Below are 15,562 nucleotides of genomic sequence, written 5' to 3' on the forward strand. Positions count from 1 at the left end.
ATATATATATATATATATAATGTGTTAATAAAAAATGCTAATAGCAAGCAACTCAAATTATGACCTGAAAATATTTATGTGAAGTCTCAATTTTATATATTTCAACAAAGTGGGTTAGGCAAAGAACACAACGATGATCAGGCAGTGTGGGTATGAAGGAGACTGATGTGATGATGTGGCTGTTGCAAAAATGAACTGGAATCAGTCTGCATAATCTAATATTATCATTGGTCGGTTCAGGGAGCTTGAAAAACTGTAATAACTTTAACTATCTTTTACAAAAAATATATGTCAATAATTTGGTTTTCTTAGCCTATCCCCCAAGTAGCCTACATGCTCACTCTCCACTGTGACCAATTAGTAGGGAAAATGCTTGCCTTGTATTGCCCTCTAGGGGTCATGTTCTGTATCGCCTCATTTGCCAGTATAAGTGCTTAATGAGAGATTCGTGATACTGACCATCTATCCACAGTCCTGCTTTTTGTCAAGCTACATCACCGCTTTGTTTTTCTGTCTGCTATTAATTAACTGCATACATCTGCAGCAGAAACCTGCATAAAAGCTTTTTTTGTTGGCCAGTTTTCATCTTTCCTTCTCAGCAGGAAGTCTGTATCCGGAAAGCATTTAGTAGGTGTGAGTCACACAGCAGTCAGTCTGAAGTGATGAATTACGGTGCTGCCTGCAGAGCTGGACCTGGGCCCTATAACCTGAGAGAACAGTGAGGAAGGGAGGAGGAAGAGAGAGAGAAAAAGAAGGCGCCAGGGGAAGAGAGAAAGGGGGAGCAAGAGAGAGAGAAACCACGCTTACTTAGTTGCCGACAGACACCTGAGAGGTGAGAAATCAGACCGGGCCAGCGGGGCTTGGGTTTATTAACTGACTGGGCTGGGGTTGAGAGGGTTAATCCTAGTGTTTCTCTGTGTCTTCTGGACTCCTCACCCCCGATCGCTTTATTTCAGCTTGCAGATGCCGACAGATGTGCCCGAAGATAGACTCAGTATCGAGGAGAATGCCTCCAAGGTAGGAAAACATGGGGCATTGAGAGCCCCAATAATCCCTGTTTAGATTATTATGTTTTCTTGCATGCACTGACTATTGAAAGTCACGCAGACTATGCTGTGGCGGAGCAGGGGTTTGCTTTGAGGGCTTTTAACAAAGTGGTCTTTCGTTATTTTTATTAGAGTTGAAAAACCATTCTCATCTGTAACAATATGTGCACAACTGAGGAAAAAGGGGCGTTCACACACTTTTCTGTGTTTTAGCTCGGCACACATGCTTGCATTTGTTACAAGGGTTTAGTGCCTCAACTGCACGCGCCCATACTGCTTCCTCTGACAGCTCAGGACAATTCCATTTATAAACAATAATATTTTTCATGTGGTTCTGGTTGAACCTCGCGTCGTAGCACAGTTAGGGAAAGATGTCAGATGCGGGGGCAAGAATTAGAACAGCACCTTCTTTATAATGAAATAATCTCTAGGCTAAGCCCATGATAATAATGTCTTGCTCAGCCCCTGTTAAGCAAGTTTTTATTTATTTTTTTTTACTTTATGTGTGTTAATGTAGGTGGAGAGTGGATGCACCTGATTTTTTTTTACTATTGCCTTTTAGTGACTTTTTAGTATGATTAGAATAAGAAATTAAAGTTTGTGAGCAATCAACTTAAAATGTCACTGCGGGCAACTGTTTTGTTGATATAAATATATATTTAATAGGATTCAATCATTTAACTGTAATATTTTACACTGTCTGTTTGGAGCTGGATAACAGCTCTATAAAAACAGTTGCATTTTTAAAGCATTATATATGTTACATTAAAAAAAATTGATTAAATGGTATGTAATTTACCATAGGTTTATATTCACCAAATGGCAATAGGTTAGCAACTGGTTGACTAGTCGTGTAACAGTATTTGGCAGAATAAAAAAAGCACAATAATGTTCGATAACAACTATGGAAAATGGGTGTAGATGCTGAATTGCTATTTAAAAGGTTATTGCTTGTTAAAAGGTTTTTAAAGAGCTGTATTCAAAAATAAGTTAGTTCTTTAGAAAAGCTATTAAATAACTATGAAATGATAACTGGTTGGAGTGTAAAGGTAAGAAATTAGGACAACAACAGCTCAGGTCAGTGCAGTTTATGTATGAAGTTGATTCACCACAAAAGTACTCTCAAGACAGTCAGATTCTGTTTATTTACAGAAGAGGATAGTCAATTTAATATAATCATATACAGATTCAAGGTCAGTTACATGTGTTGCAAATGAATACTAAGAATATCAGTGCAGGAAAGTTTTGTTTATTATTCATATTGGTTAAAAAACAAAACTTGTATTGAGTCACTTATTTATCAATCTTCTCTTATATTAGCTTGGGAAAGAAATCATGACGTTTCTGTTAGCAGTAGCTTCAAGGTGGCTTCATAAAAAAAAAACACACAAACAACAAAGCTCTGAACCTGTCATTTTAGAGGTTAAAGTAAATGTTAGTCTGTTTACTTGTAATTGGCATTTTGTACAGACAAAAGGTCTGTAGTGTACACTCACCGGCCACTTTATTAGGTACCTCATGCTAGTAACGGGTTGGACCCCCTTTTACCTTCAGAACTGCCTCAGTTCTTCGTGGCATAGATTCAACAAGGTGCTGGAAGCATTCCTCAGGGAGTTTGGTCCATATTGACATGATGGCATCACACAGTTGCCGCAGATTTGTCGGCTGCACATCCATGATGCGAATCTCCCATTCCACCATATACCAAAGATGCTCTATTGGATTGAGATCTGGTGACTGTGGAGGCCATTTGAGTACAGTGAAATCATTGTCATGTTCAAGAAACCAGTCTGAGATGATTCCAGCTTTATGACATGGCGCATTATCCTGCTGAAACTAGCCATCAGAAGTTGGGTACATTGTGGTCATAAAGGGATGGACATGGTCAGCAACAATACTCAGGTAGGCTGTGGCATTGCAACGATGCTCAATTGGTACCAAGGGGCCCAAAGAGTGCCAAGAAAATATTCCCCACACCATGACACCACCACCACCAGCCTCAACCGTTGATACAAGGCAGGATGGATCCATGCTTTCATGTTGTAGACGCCGAATTCTGACCCTACCATCCGAATGTCGCAGCAGAAATCGAGACTCATCAGACGAGGCAACGTTTTTCCAATCTTCTATTGTCCAATTTCGATGAGCTTGTGCAAATTGTAGCCTCAGTTTCCTGTTCTTAGCTGAAAGGAGTGGCACCCGGCGTGGTCTTCTGCTGCTGTAGCCCATCTGCCTCAAAGTTTGACGTACTGTGCGTTCAGAGATGCTCTTCTGCCCACCTTGGTTGTAACGGGTGGTTATTTGAGTCACTGTTGCCCTTCTATCAGCTCGAACCAGTCTGACCACTCTCCTCTGACCTCTGGCATCAACAAGGCATTTCCGCCCACAGAACTGCCGCTCACTGGATGTTTTTTCTTTTTCGGACCATTCTCTGTAAACCCTAGAGATGGTTGTGCGTGAAAATCCCAGTAGATCAGCAGTTTCTGAAATACTCAGACCAGCCCTTCTGGCACCAACAATCATTCAACCCACGTTCAAAGTCACTCAAATCACCTTTCTTCCCCATACTGATGCTCGGTTTGAACTGCAGGAGATTGTCTTGACCATATCTACATGCCTAAATGCACTGAGTTGCCGTCATGTGATTGGCTTCTTAGAAATTAAGTGTTAACGAGCAGTTGGACAGGTGTACCTAATAAAGTGGCCGGTGAGTGTATATTTTTGTACTGACATCCTTCAGGCAGCCTATTTGACAGACAACTGGCACTGACCTAGTATAAACAATTATTTAATTTAAGTCATTGTATGTTTTATTTAATGTTGCCATTTATATTTGAAACATCTTTGATATTGTCCAGTGCAGTCAATAAACAATGATACATGAACCATAGCTGGTAAATGTTAGTAACAATGTGAATGAGGATGCTTGTAGAGCAAAAAAAAAAAGAAAAGAAAAAATAGTATTAAAGATTAGTAAACCAAGAGTAAACTTGAAAACAGGATGACACAACAAAGAAATGAAAACAAATACCTTATTTTTCAATATGAGATCCAACTAGTCCAACATGGTAGAAACCTTTCTTTTGGCCTAGAGGCTGCTTTATTATTCTTCATTGATATGATGATGAACCAAAAAAGATCAGGGCTTCTTTTTGCAGATACATCCCGTAGACAGTATAAACACAGTTTGGCCCATCAGAGTCAGTTCAAAACAGCTCTTGTATTGGTCATGTAACTTTCTTTTAGTGATATGCACAACATGGGGTTTGCTATATGAGCTTGAGCTATTTGTACACATTAAATTATTATTTTGTTTTATCTGGAGTATTTTTTCTGCCCTAGTGACCAACACAAACCTTCAACATTTTGACGCTTTTAGGCTTTTTTCCTTTATATGCAGTGACAGCCAGCAGAGGGATAGCAACTTTCCCTGCATTGGCAATCACGCTTCTCCGCTCAAAAGACATGTGGTGTAACTGCTTTGAGAAAACACCCCTTTCCCACTGGCTAAAAAAACTTTTAAACCTGCGAACAATCTGCTTTTAGTGACAGTAAGGACTGCTCACTGGCCCGTGTCAACCCGTGTCAAATTAGTTAGCAAGAGACCGGGTTAAAATCACCTTCAAAGACTTGGCTCTGATCGGTATACAATGGCAATATTGGACCCATGTCAACCTGCTAATTTATGCCATACCATATAGCGCAACGTGCAGAAGTTTGATCTAACGAGCCAAAACAACTGCTTGCATTCGGTAAACATGGCACAGCACTAATGAGCTTGATTCGGAGGGACAAATGAAACTATAAAGCACACTGACTACTGTATGTGATGGTGTCCTTACTTGTTGCTTTCCCTTACTTGTTGCTCTCCATTGTTTACTTTCCTGATTTCTGTCGCACTGCTGACATTATCCACGCTAATCCAGCATAATGGCGTCAACAGACACGCAGCAGTGGGGGGGACAGAGGCCATGCAGCATGCCACCAATGGGCAGACCCAGCTTTTTTTGCTAATGAGAAGGGAGCCATAAGCTGATTGTTGGCAGGTCGACCCGTGTCGGAAAAGCCTGCATTAACCCACTAATATCAGTGCGAAAAAGGCTCCAGTGGCTGATTGGAGACCTACAGAATGAAACCCACTGGCAGAGAAAACTGTCACGGCAAAGTTAGAAGCCTACAGTAAAAAAGCCTGAATTCCTGCATATGTGCAATATACAAGTGATTTATTTTAATAAAATAACCTCTTCTGCCACTCGATAAACAACTTAAAAAGCATTTGAGAGATCAAAACAACATCAGATGCAGGGGCTTTTAACAATTATAGTGCTTTACTGATAACGTTTCTTGTTTATTCAAGCTCCCATCATCCAATCCAATAAATAACACCCAACAATAGCCAGTAGTATCACATGCAGTTTGGCACTTCTGGTCCAACCACTATTGTGTTTTTCTCACAAATGTGGCACCATTTAAACTGAAAAAAACTACATATTGAATTGTAGGACATTTATCTCCATTTGGCATTGTTTTTACATGCAACATGGAGGACTCTGATGAAAAGCATTTATCTTTTTTAATTACACGTTCAAGTCGAATAGATTTTTTTTTCTGTTTATTTTTTTTTTATCTTTTTCTTTTGCAAGACCATATGCCATTAAAAAAGGCATATTCACATACTAGAACAAGTTGAGAAAAGACTTTTTTGTGATTTTGTTACATGTTGACACAACCTGTTTATCTGTTCAGTGTGACAGCATGACTCTACCCAGCACCCCCACTGTCCGCAGAGGAAGTACTCCTCTGCCAATAAAGCACCAACTTCGACGGGAAGAAGCTGTTCATGATGAAGGTGACTGGACATCTGGAGCAGCTGGACCTTCTCATTCACCGCTCAGCTTCAGCCCAGCCCTGGATGACACTCCCATTGTCTCTGTAGAGGGCAGGCATGACGGGCCATTGCGGATCGCCCTGTTGGGTCAGAATGGAGTTGGGAAGTCATCACTCCTTGTTGCCATCACTGGCGACATGGACCGTACTGCGTCAGTGGATTCTGATGGTACAAGGATATGACAGTACTGATATAGAAGGAGGGTGTCTTGTTCAGTGTCACTGCAGAGAGAGTGAATAAATAACAGTTTGTCTTACCTAAGAGCTAACTGCTGATGTCCTTTATCCTTAGGGGAGGGTTATGTGCGCACAGTCACTGTGGATGATGAGGAGAGCACCATCATTATCTATGACAACTGGAGACAGGTAAGCCAAACAACACTTCAGGGTCCTTGCTGCTTCCACTTCCCTCATTAGGCCGCTGACATCTTTCTGCTACAGCAACCCATAAGCTCAGCTACTTTATAATTTTTACAGGACTGTCAGGTTTGGGTTATACTTTTGACATAATCTTTTTTAATAGTTTGAGGAGGTTTGTGATGTGGTGAGCCAAAATAAATAATTATTAAACAGCCAAAAAATTTTTTATTTAAGCTCACTAAATGATGCCTACTATTTTAGACAGATTAAAGGAAAGCAGTTTCAAAACATCTAAAAGGAAAGCAAGTAAATACTAATGGACTATTCTTGCAACATGTCAAAGCAAGTATTATTTACCATTTTATTGCTGGAGAGCATTCTCTGGGTGTTCTTGTTTTATTCTTGTCAGTGCTGGGGTGAAAATAAGTGCCCAGCCTGGAGAGGCGTTGTGACAAACAGAGGACAGTAAATCTGCAGCATGTGCATTTGTTCCAGTGAGGAGCACTCGCTCTTGGGTTGTTTGGATATCTCTGCCTCTTTTCCCTCAAGTACGTTTCAGAGGCGTCTATGTATATCTTGGCTTGAGCCGCCCACAGACTGGGATTGCCAGCTGAATACATTAGCGTTTCTGAATTAGATGCATGTGTGAAAATACTGAAGACACGCATTCTTCTCCTGCAGTTTGTAATGTTTTGTGTAGCAGTATTGGACTTACATTTGTGGTTTGAAGCTCTGCCTAGGTCATGATCAGTGGCGGATGGTGGTGTATTCTCCAGCGGGGCCTATAAATTCAAAGTAGATGCATACCAAACACCAATCAAACGTATACTAAGTTATCACACCAGTATAGTGATATGAATGCCAACAAAAAACACTATAAAAAGACTTTTTAAAAACAAAACATAATTTCATGTACAGGTTTACTTTTTATACATAAATCTTGCCCTTCTGAGGCTTTGTGAAGGCAAATCTATGTTTTGCATGGTCACAAACCTAAAAGAATAATATACCAGTTTAATAATGAAGAAGCTATTAGTCAGCTTTATATTTTTTTATATATATATAAAAACTATTTATTTTCTAAGAATGAGTATACCGTCTCCATCTGTCTTCGGACTGCTAATTAATTTTTATGTTCGTCACCCTCAATCTCTTACACCTCCAGCTTCTCTTCGTAAGTTTGCTTTAAAGGATTTACTTCTCCGACTCGACCTGTCAATCAGTTCGACTGCGACTGTGATGAGAGTCCCTGCCTCACACAAGAGGTGTGTCCTATGCCGTGCTATACTTTTGTATTGCAGAGGAGCTACTGTATGAAGGACCAACTCTGCCATATTTAAAAATAAATACAGAAATAAATAAATGCTCAATAAATGTATAAGCATACAATTAATTGCCAACAAAAAAGTGAGACATAAATGTATATAACTCTTAATTAGCTTCTTTATTTATTTGCCTTTGTAATATTTACCTTATTTATTTTTCTGTCCTTTATAATCTTCAACTTTATTTTTTAATTACTTATATTTTTAAGTATTTATTTATGTGCATGTTATTATATTTTTGTCTGTTTTATTCTTCCTTTGTATTTTTTTACCTTAGTTATTTCTTCGCCGCTGTTTATTTCTCTCTGCCTTTTTACATTTCTCTATGCCCTTTTTACATTTCTCTATGCCCTTTTTACATTTCTCTCTGCCCTTTTTACATTTCTCTCTGCCCTTTTTACATTTCTGTATGCATTTCTATCTCATTATGCAAATGAGGAGGGGGTGTGTCCTAGAGAGTCAACTTCTGCTCATTGGTTGGCTTGGCTGTCCATCTTCTTAACTCACAGAGCTCAGAGTACTAAGTTAAATGTTCTCTTTTCTGTTGCTGTTGTTCAATAAAAGTACGTTTTAAGATCATTTGAGGCGAGAACCTTATACTTTTAAGCATCACCATATGGCCCATTCACAGATTTAATGCGTAATTTAAAAGAAAATGTGACGAAATTGAGAGGACCGCGGCACCAGCGGAGCTCCGAAGCTGACGGCAGCCAGCTTGAACAGCGCTGACGACCCGGTGAGTAGCATATTTTAAAAAAAGAACGTTTAAGGTTGTTTTAAGGACATTATCGGACATGCACTATGAAAGCCATTCTGAAGCAGCCAGGGGGTGATTCTGCATGAGCCAAAAAGCAGAGACAGGACCAATTGTCAAAATTTTGGTGTCGATCATTCGATTTCATCCTGGACACTACAGAAAATGGGCTAAAAGTGTTAAAAACCGGAATTCTCCTTTAAGAAGATGGACCGCCAAGCCAACCAATGAGCAGAAGTTGACTCTCTAGGCCACACCCCCTCCTCATTTGCATAATGAGATAGAAATGCATAGAGAAATGTAAAAAGGGCATAGAGAAATGTAAAAAGGCAGAGAGAAATAAACAGCGGTGAAGAAATAACTAAGGTAAAAAAATACAAAGGAAGAATAAAACAGACAAAAATATAATAACATGCACATAAATAAATACTTAAAAATATAAGTAATTAAAAAATAAAGTTGAAGATTATAAAGGACAGAAAAATAAATAAGGTAAATATTACAAAGGCAAATAAATAAAGAAGCTAATTAAGAGTTATATACATTTATGTCTCACTTTTTTGTTGGCAATTAATTGTATGCTTATACATTTATTGAGCATTTACTTATTTCTGTATTTATTTTTAAATATGGCAGAGTTGGTCCTTCATACTACTGCGCATGTACAATTTTTAATGCGAGTCAATGGGCAAAGATTTTTGCGCCATAAATATATCACCAATCTGACCAAAATAAATGAAAACAGCTTTACTCGTCATAAAAAATTAAATATTTATCTTGCAAATCTAAAAATTATATATCAATATATTTCGAAATATTAAAATTTTATAATTAAATTTTAATCTGTATGTTTTTGTCTTAATCAAGGTCATTGGGTGGGTGGGGTGCTCCCTTGCGCCCTCTGTTGGCCGGTCCCACAGGCGATATAATTTTAATGTTTTTTGTTTTTTTTTCTGTAAGGTAAAGCTAAAACTAAGTAGTAAATGCTAAATTTGGCAGATGCTTCAAATTTTCCCTATTTGTTAAACAAAAGAGCTTTTTCACTCTTGGAAGGTATCTCAGCAGCAGCCGTGCATCTCTACATCAAAATCTTAAGTATTTTTTTCTATTATCAGTGTTTTTCTATTGCATGTATTTTGTGCATAAGCTATGGAGCTTGCTAGCCTCCTTTTTTGTGTTTAGCATGTATGTTTTTTGCAGTGCATTTGCCTTACCATGGCCTACAGACCTTTCCAGATTCTACAAAGGCCAGTTTGTAATGTACGAGGAGTTCATTTTATTTGTAAAACTGAAGCACCGGAAACTTACTTTCCCACAAAAAAACAACCCCTAATATCCTATTACACACTCCTATTACTTGGACTAATGCTAACATATTTATTTATTTAGATGAAAAATACTCCATTACCGCTGATTTATCACTTATACAAAAAATTATCATTTGTCAACCATTTGGGATAATGTTTTTATAAAGCACTTTTAAAGAAAGTGCTGAACTATTACTAGAAGATAAAAATTCAAACTATATAGAGTCAAACACAAATTTGAAAAATTATCAAAGCAAATAAAACACAAATAAATACCAGGATCAAAACAATCTTAATACACAAAACTGAGATTCATAAGATGAGATAGGTTGAACAAGTGGGTTTTTAACTTTAAAAACCTTCATAGAACATGCTTGCTTAACAGCATGAGAGAGATTGGTCCTAAAGCATTGGACACAACAGGATAAAGCAGAATCCTTGATGGTTTTCCTTCTGGATCTAAGAACCTTAAGAAGACCAGTAACCTGAGAACAGAGTTGGTGCAAAGTGAGAAAGGGTAAAAGGTCAGGCGACAGGGAAGTGACAGACCATGTAGAGAGCCTCATACATGAGCAAACAGACCTGAAAATGGAATCTTACAAGGCTAACAGTGAAAATATGTTATTACTGGTGTAATGTGGTCAAACTTCCCAGTTTGGGGAAAATGTAAGTAGTCATGGATGAACCATTTTCAAAGAGTATCTGAGACATGAGAGAACATTTCCTGAACTTCTGGTCAAATGTTTAAGATTGTTGATTATCCTCAGTGTCAAACGTAGCCCTTAGATCTAGCATTTGTAAAGCTGTCAGTGTTTACCTACATATCATTTACCACTATGAAAAAGAAGGGGGAAATTCATTCACTGGCAGCGATGGGAAAGTGTTTGTTTCAGGTTTAGAAACACATCTTCATGGAGCCTCAAAAACAAATTCAATGTACAGGTTTGAATTTATTGTAGGTTTTGTTAGTCAACATATGTTCACAATGATAAGTCTCAAATATTTTCATTTGAAGACAACCATTGATATTTGGTTTTGTGTTACTTTGGTTACATCATGAGCAAGTTCCTGGTTTAATCCTAACTGGATATTTGACAATTTTTTGGAGGGGTTGGATTAGACTATCTCGTTTAAACTGGTAGGACTACTGAGCTATTTGGTCATAAGAGGAAAGAAGTGACTTTAAAAGGATCAATGTGAAGTTTTTAAACCAAGGAACACTTCCAACTGTCAGGCTTGGTGTTGACAGCATTATCTTAGTGTCTGTTGAGATGAAAGTGTTAAGGTGTACTGCACAAAGTTAAATAGCACAATGAAGAAGGAGGACTGTCTTTCTTTCAGCTTCACCTTAGGCCAAAACCAAAATGTATTAAACTTTGGACACCGTTTAATTTACAGTCTAAGACAGGAGTGTCAAACTGATTCCAGAAAGGGCCGTGTGGCTGCGGGTTTTCTTTCCAACCAAACATAGCACACCAGACTCCATTCATCTCATCAAGTCATCATGTTCAGATTGGACTCACTGAGATGGCTGGAGTCTGGTGTGCCATTGCTTGGTTGGAAAGAAAACCTGCAGCCACATGGCCCTTCCTGAAACCAGTTTGACATCTCTGGTCTAAGATGAGTGGTCGCACATTTAACCAGAATTATACCAGAAGTTTGATAGATAAACAGACCATGTGTTTCTTGGACTTCAGCAAGCAGCACCTGTCCATATATAGTACGGTTTGTTTGATGGGAAATATGTTGTTTTTTTATGAAAAAGAAGCAATACTGGGATTTCTAATGACAGGTATTTGTGTTTCCATATTTCTCTGATGTTTAAACTTGTGGAGACTAAGGCTACGTTCACACTGCAGCCTGAAGTGACCCAAATACGATTTTTTTTGCTCATATGTGATCTGGAGGTGATCTTTTCATGGCAGCCTGAACAACGCAGATCCGATTTTTTCCAATCCGACCCAGGCCATTTGGCTATTTAGTCCTGAATCCGATTTGAATCTGATCTTTTCAAATGTGACCTGTGTGTAAACAGTCTGGTCGCATTCATCTGACCTGAAGACCATTAGTAACCGACATAGGTCACTATTCTGCTTCTTGCTACATAGAAGCGGCAAGAAAAACAAACACCATGGCGACGATAATGCTGAGAGTAGTATTTTTTTTAACCATCTTCAAAAGATGGAGGTTTTAAGGTGTGGAAAGATCGCTAGATGCGCTCCAGCACTAAATCCATGTTTACTTCCGTAAACAAGAAGCACGCTGACTTGTGACGTCATTGCGTCCTCTACTGCGCATGCGGGACACTTAAGCTGTATGAATGCAGTTTACACAGGAGATCACATACAAGTTGCATATATTAGGAAATCGAATTTCACAAAAAAATCGGAATTGAGCATTAAGGCCTGCAGTGTGAACGTAGCCTAAGATGTCATATATTATGTCTCAACCTCTCTTATTCTCCACAGGACTTATCCGCTCTTCAGTGTGAGGTGTGCGTTCTAGTGTTCTCTGTGACTGATAGGCGCAGTTTCCACCGTACTGCTCAACTCCGACTCCTCCTGAGAGAGACTCAACCTCAGACTCCCATAATCCTTGTTGGTAACAAGAGCGACCTTGTTCGCTCTCGTGAGGTTACAGCTCAAGGTACGAGGGAAGATCCCATTTTTACTGAGTTGTTTTTTTTCTCATCCCTCCTGTGTTGTTTCGTCTGGCTTTTGCTCTCGCCCCAGGTGGTGGAATTCTCTGCTATTCTAATGGCAGTAAACACTAACGTAAATGTGAAATGCATGCCTCAGCTCAGTGTGGGAGTGTAGAGGGTGCCACAATTACAGTCAGAGTAAGAGAGCGTTCAGAATGAGTGTGCTACCTCTTCACATTCATAACACTTTAACAGCATTCAGCTTGTGTGACACAGTTAGTTATTAGCTCAATTACATGAAGGTTAAACATCACATCAATTTATAAACACAGTTAGCAGTAATGTCAACAACATCCTGATGGTGTACCATAAGTATTGTTAAATAAAAAGCAAACTGTCCCCATTTTATATTCTGGTGTTTTATGTATCAAGTAAAACACCAACTTCACCCAGCATGATGGTGTCACCAGATACAAAGAGGCAGCTTGCCATCGAGGGGTTAGATCCATCTTTTTTTTGCAGATGAGAAGGGAGCCAAATACGGATTTTTAGCGGGTTGGCCTATGTTTGAAAAAAAAAGTAGTCCCATTAACATCACCTAATTGTTTTTCAACTGAACCAGGAAATCATGGTACCAGTGAATCAGTTAGGCTTAGTGTTAGGTATACTGGAGGATTTTCGCAATTTTTTTAAAAGACCAGCACTCTCCAATAACAAAAAAAAAAAAGTGCACACGAACAACCCCTTAGCTGTGGAGGGGGAGATGCTGCAGTGTACCTCAGACTATGACAGAAGATTTCCTCCCCCCGGGATAGGACAATTATGTTTACAGAAGACCTCCATCCAATCTGATGGAGTTTAAGCAATTTTAGACATATATATATATATATATATATATAGAATTGATGTTTAAAGTTGGTAGTGCTGGACATAGTGAAAGTTGGCTTCACAAAGAGATCTTAAAGGGGGCTATAAAAACTCACCCACTCTTCTGCATTATATTGGTGAAGAATTGTAAAAATCCAACTTCGACTTAAAAATTTTTTAATTAGTTTGAGCTTTTCTGCCACATAAAATCCCTATAAAACCCATTGTGTTTTGTGTTTGTACAGTAACCTAGTAAAGAAGAGTTCAAGGCTCATTAAAGGTACACTATGCAACCGGTGTTGATTTTCCAGCGAGGCTCCCCCCAGAGGGCGAAAGTAAAAGTGCACTGTAGTAAATATGCACAGCTGTTCTCCTGGTTTCTCCGTCAAGCCAGGCGCGGTTGTTTTGAGCTTAGCAGACAGGCGAACGCAACGAATGACTAAGCATCTGACGCGCGTGACGTGCCGCAAACGCACTGCTGCTGGAGATGGAAAAATTTAATTTTTGCTGCTCGACGAGCCGCGTCAACCAATCAGAGAAGCTGATCTGGGAGCTGGCAGGGAGAGAAACAAAGCGCTATGATCACTCCTCTAAATAGTTTATTTGAAGCCTAAATTAACTTAAAATGCAGAAATCTGCCAGCAGAATATGTTCGCTTTTATTATCCTGCTGCCTGCAGTTTGGATTAGTTAAATGAAAAACACTTACCGGCTGCCGCGGTGAACCGCGAGGAGGCGACCCGGCCAGAGGCTGCTGATGAAGGGATTCCTACTGTCGGCGCACCGCTGGTATGTGGGGGTCTGAGCGGCTCCGACAGAAAAAATATTGTAAGGCAGGATGAAAATCTGAATGAACTGACTGCACTGATTACGTTTTCAGGTGTATTTTCTCACTTAAAAACATATTAAAACTACTTTATTCCCACTGATCACAGCAAATATAGCTGCAAGGCAGAGAAAGGATAGTGAAGCTCCGCCCAACGCGCGTCAGACGCACTTTTGCACCGCGCAGCCAGAGCAGCAAAGCTGCTTCAGCCGCGTGTCAGAACTAACTGGTACAAGCAGTAAAAGTGAAGCAGCAGACGCGATTTTGCTGCTTTTGCTGCGTCCGGTGTGAAAGCAGCACTGCACAAAGATCACCACTGTGCTAGCAACAAGCATGCTTTTAACTGGGGGGTGTAGCAGTTCTCGCCGTAAAGCAAGACCGACTCTCGCGAGACTTCTGAGCCTGTGGGTGCGGGTCGGTGCTCCTGCAATTGCAAGTGCGGTATTTCCCCCACAGACCACCAGGGCGGCCGAGAATACCTTTGTTCAACCTGAAATGAGTCATTTAATCATCCAAAACGTTATGGAACACATTAATTAACTGAAAAATGTTGCATAGTGTGCCTTTAAGTTGTAAAACATATAACATTAACCTCTTGCATAGATGGCATCAAAACCCTTTTTTTTGAAACTCTGTGACATCTATTGACATTTTCTCTCTGGTCTCCATTCCCTCCATCAGAGGCCATGTCCAGTGCTGCCCTCTATAACTGTCTGTATCTGGAGATCTCAGCCTCTCTGGATCACCGCACGCTTGAGCTCTTGGAGTCTGCCGTACGACTAGCCAGAGGTCAGCCGCCTTGGCCCCCAGGGTGCAGTGCAGAGGACATGTGTGGAGGAGGTCAACGAGAAAGCATCACCTCTCGTGCTAAACGCTTCCTCACCAGCCTGATGCCTCGGTACCCACGAGAAAGAGAAGTGGGCAGGTTCCTGAGACAGAAGTCCCGCTCATGCCACGATCTGGGGGCACTGTGATCGCCCACATCGAGACGTTTAATAGTTTGAATGTTTAGCAAAAATAACTTGAAGTGATGTAGTGAACTAAAAGAAAAATTAGAGAAGGGAGAGAAACAGCTCTTAGTGGACAGAGATGTAGGATGGGACAATCAACAGGATGTTATAACAGTATGGATTAAAGGATCATCATAAAGGAGGTACAGACAGTTAGCTATGATGTCAAAGTATATAATGATAGAGATTTTTGTACACAAGTTAAAACAAAGATAATCAGACAAATACTGGTGTAAATAAGCTGTAGATGTGAAAACTGCCAGCCCCACAGCTTTTTAAAAGCTAAATAAATTGCTTTTTTGAAATCTTCAAAAGGTTGTTTTTTTTTTACATGGTGGCCTGGAGTTTTTTTTTTAAGAAACACACACACATACACACAGCATAAAGGCATCTCTGAAGATATTCAGAGCCTTTGATTGGGTTACCTCATGAGACCTCATGTTGCGCTCATTTCATTCAAGCTGTGATGTTATCTATGATGCTGCTATAGTCAGGAAGGGGCCATAAGGACAGACAGGAAATAAAGAGATCCAAAGAGCA

The 15,562-nt window shown here is 39.7% G+C and overlaps 1 protein-coding gene across 1 annotated transcript; it reads left to right on the forward strand.

The window, feature by feature from the left end:
- Positions 1–480: 480 nt before the first annotated feature.
- Positions 481–15,317, forward strand: LOC107091553 (GTP-binding protein REM 2-like). The gene is made up of 6 exons (XM_015385541.1): positions 481–832; positions 957–1,017; positions 5,793–6,102; positions 6,226–6,299; positions 12,148–12,325; positions 14,694–15,317. The coding sequence occupies exons 2-6, from the start codon at positions 964–966 to the stop codon at positions 14,984–14,986; spliced, it is 909 nt and encodes a 302-aa protein (XP_015241027.1). The 5' UTR covers positions 481–832; positions 957–963; the 3' UTR covers positions 14,987–15,317.
- The last annotated feature ends 245 nt before the right edge of the window (positions 15,318–15,562 follow it).

This window comes from Cyprinodon variegatus, unplaced genomic scaffold (genome assembly GCF_000732505.1).
Source record: "Cyprinodon variegatus isolate N-32 unplaced genomic scaffold, C_variegatus-1.0 Scaffold343, whole genome shotgun sequence".
Lineage (NCBI taxonomy): Eukaryota > Metazoa > Chordata > Actinopteri > Cyprinodontiformes > Cyprinodontidae > Cyprinodon > Cyprinodon variegatus.

Coding starts and splice junctions, on each gene's coding strand:
- LOC107091553 (XM_015385541.1), top strand. CDS start 964: ATGCCGACAGATGTGCCCGAAGATAGACTCAGTATCGAGGAGAATGCC. Junction 1,018..5,792: donor TCGAGGAGAATGCCTCCAAG/GTAGGAAAACAT, acceptor TTATCTGTTCAG/TGTGACAGCATGACTCTACC. Junction 12,326..14,693: donor TCGTGAGGTTACAGCTCAAG/GTACGAGGGAAG, acceptor TCCCTCCATCAG/AGGCCATGTCCAGTGCTGCC.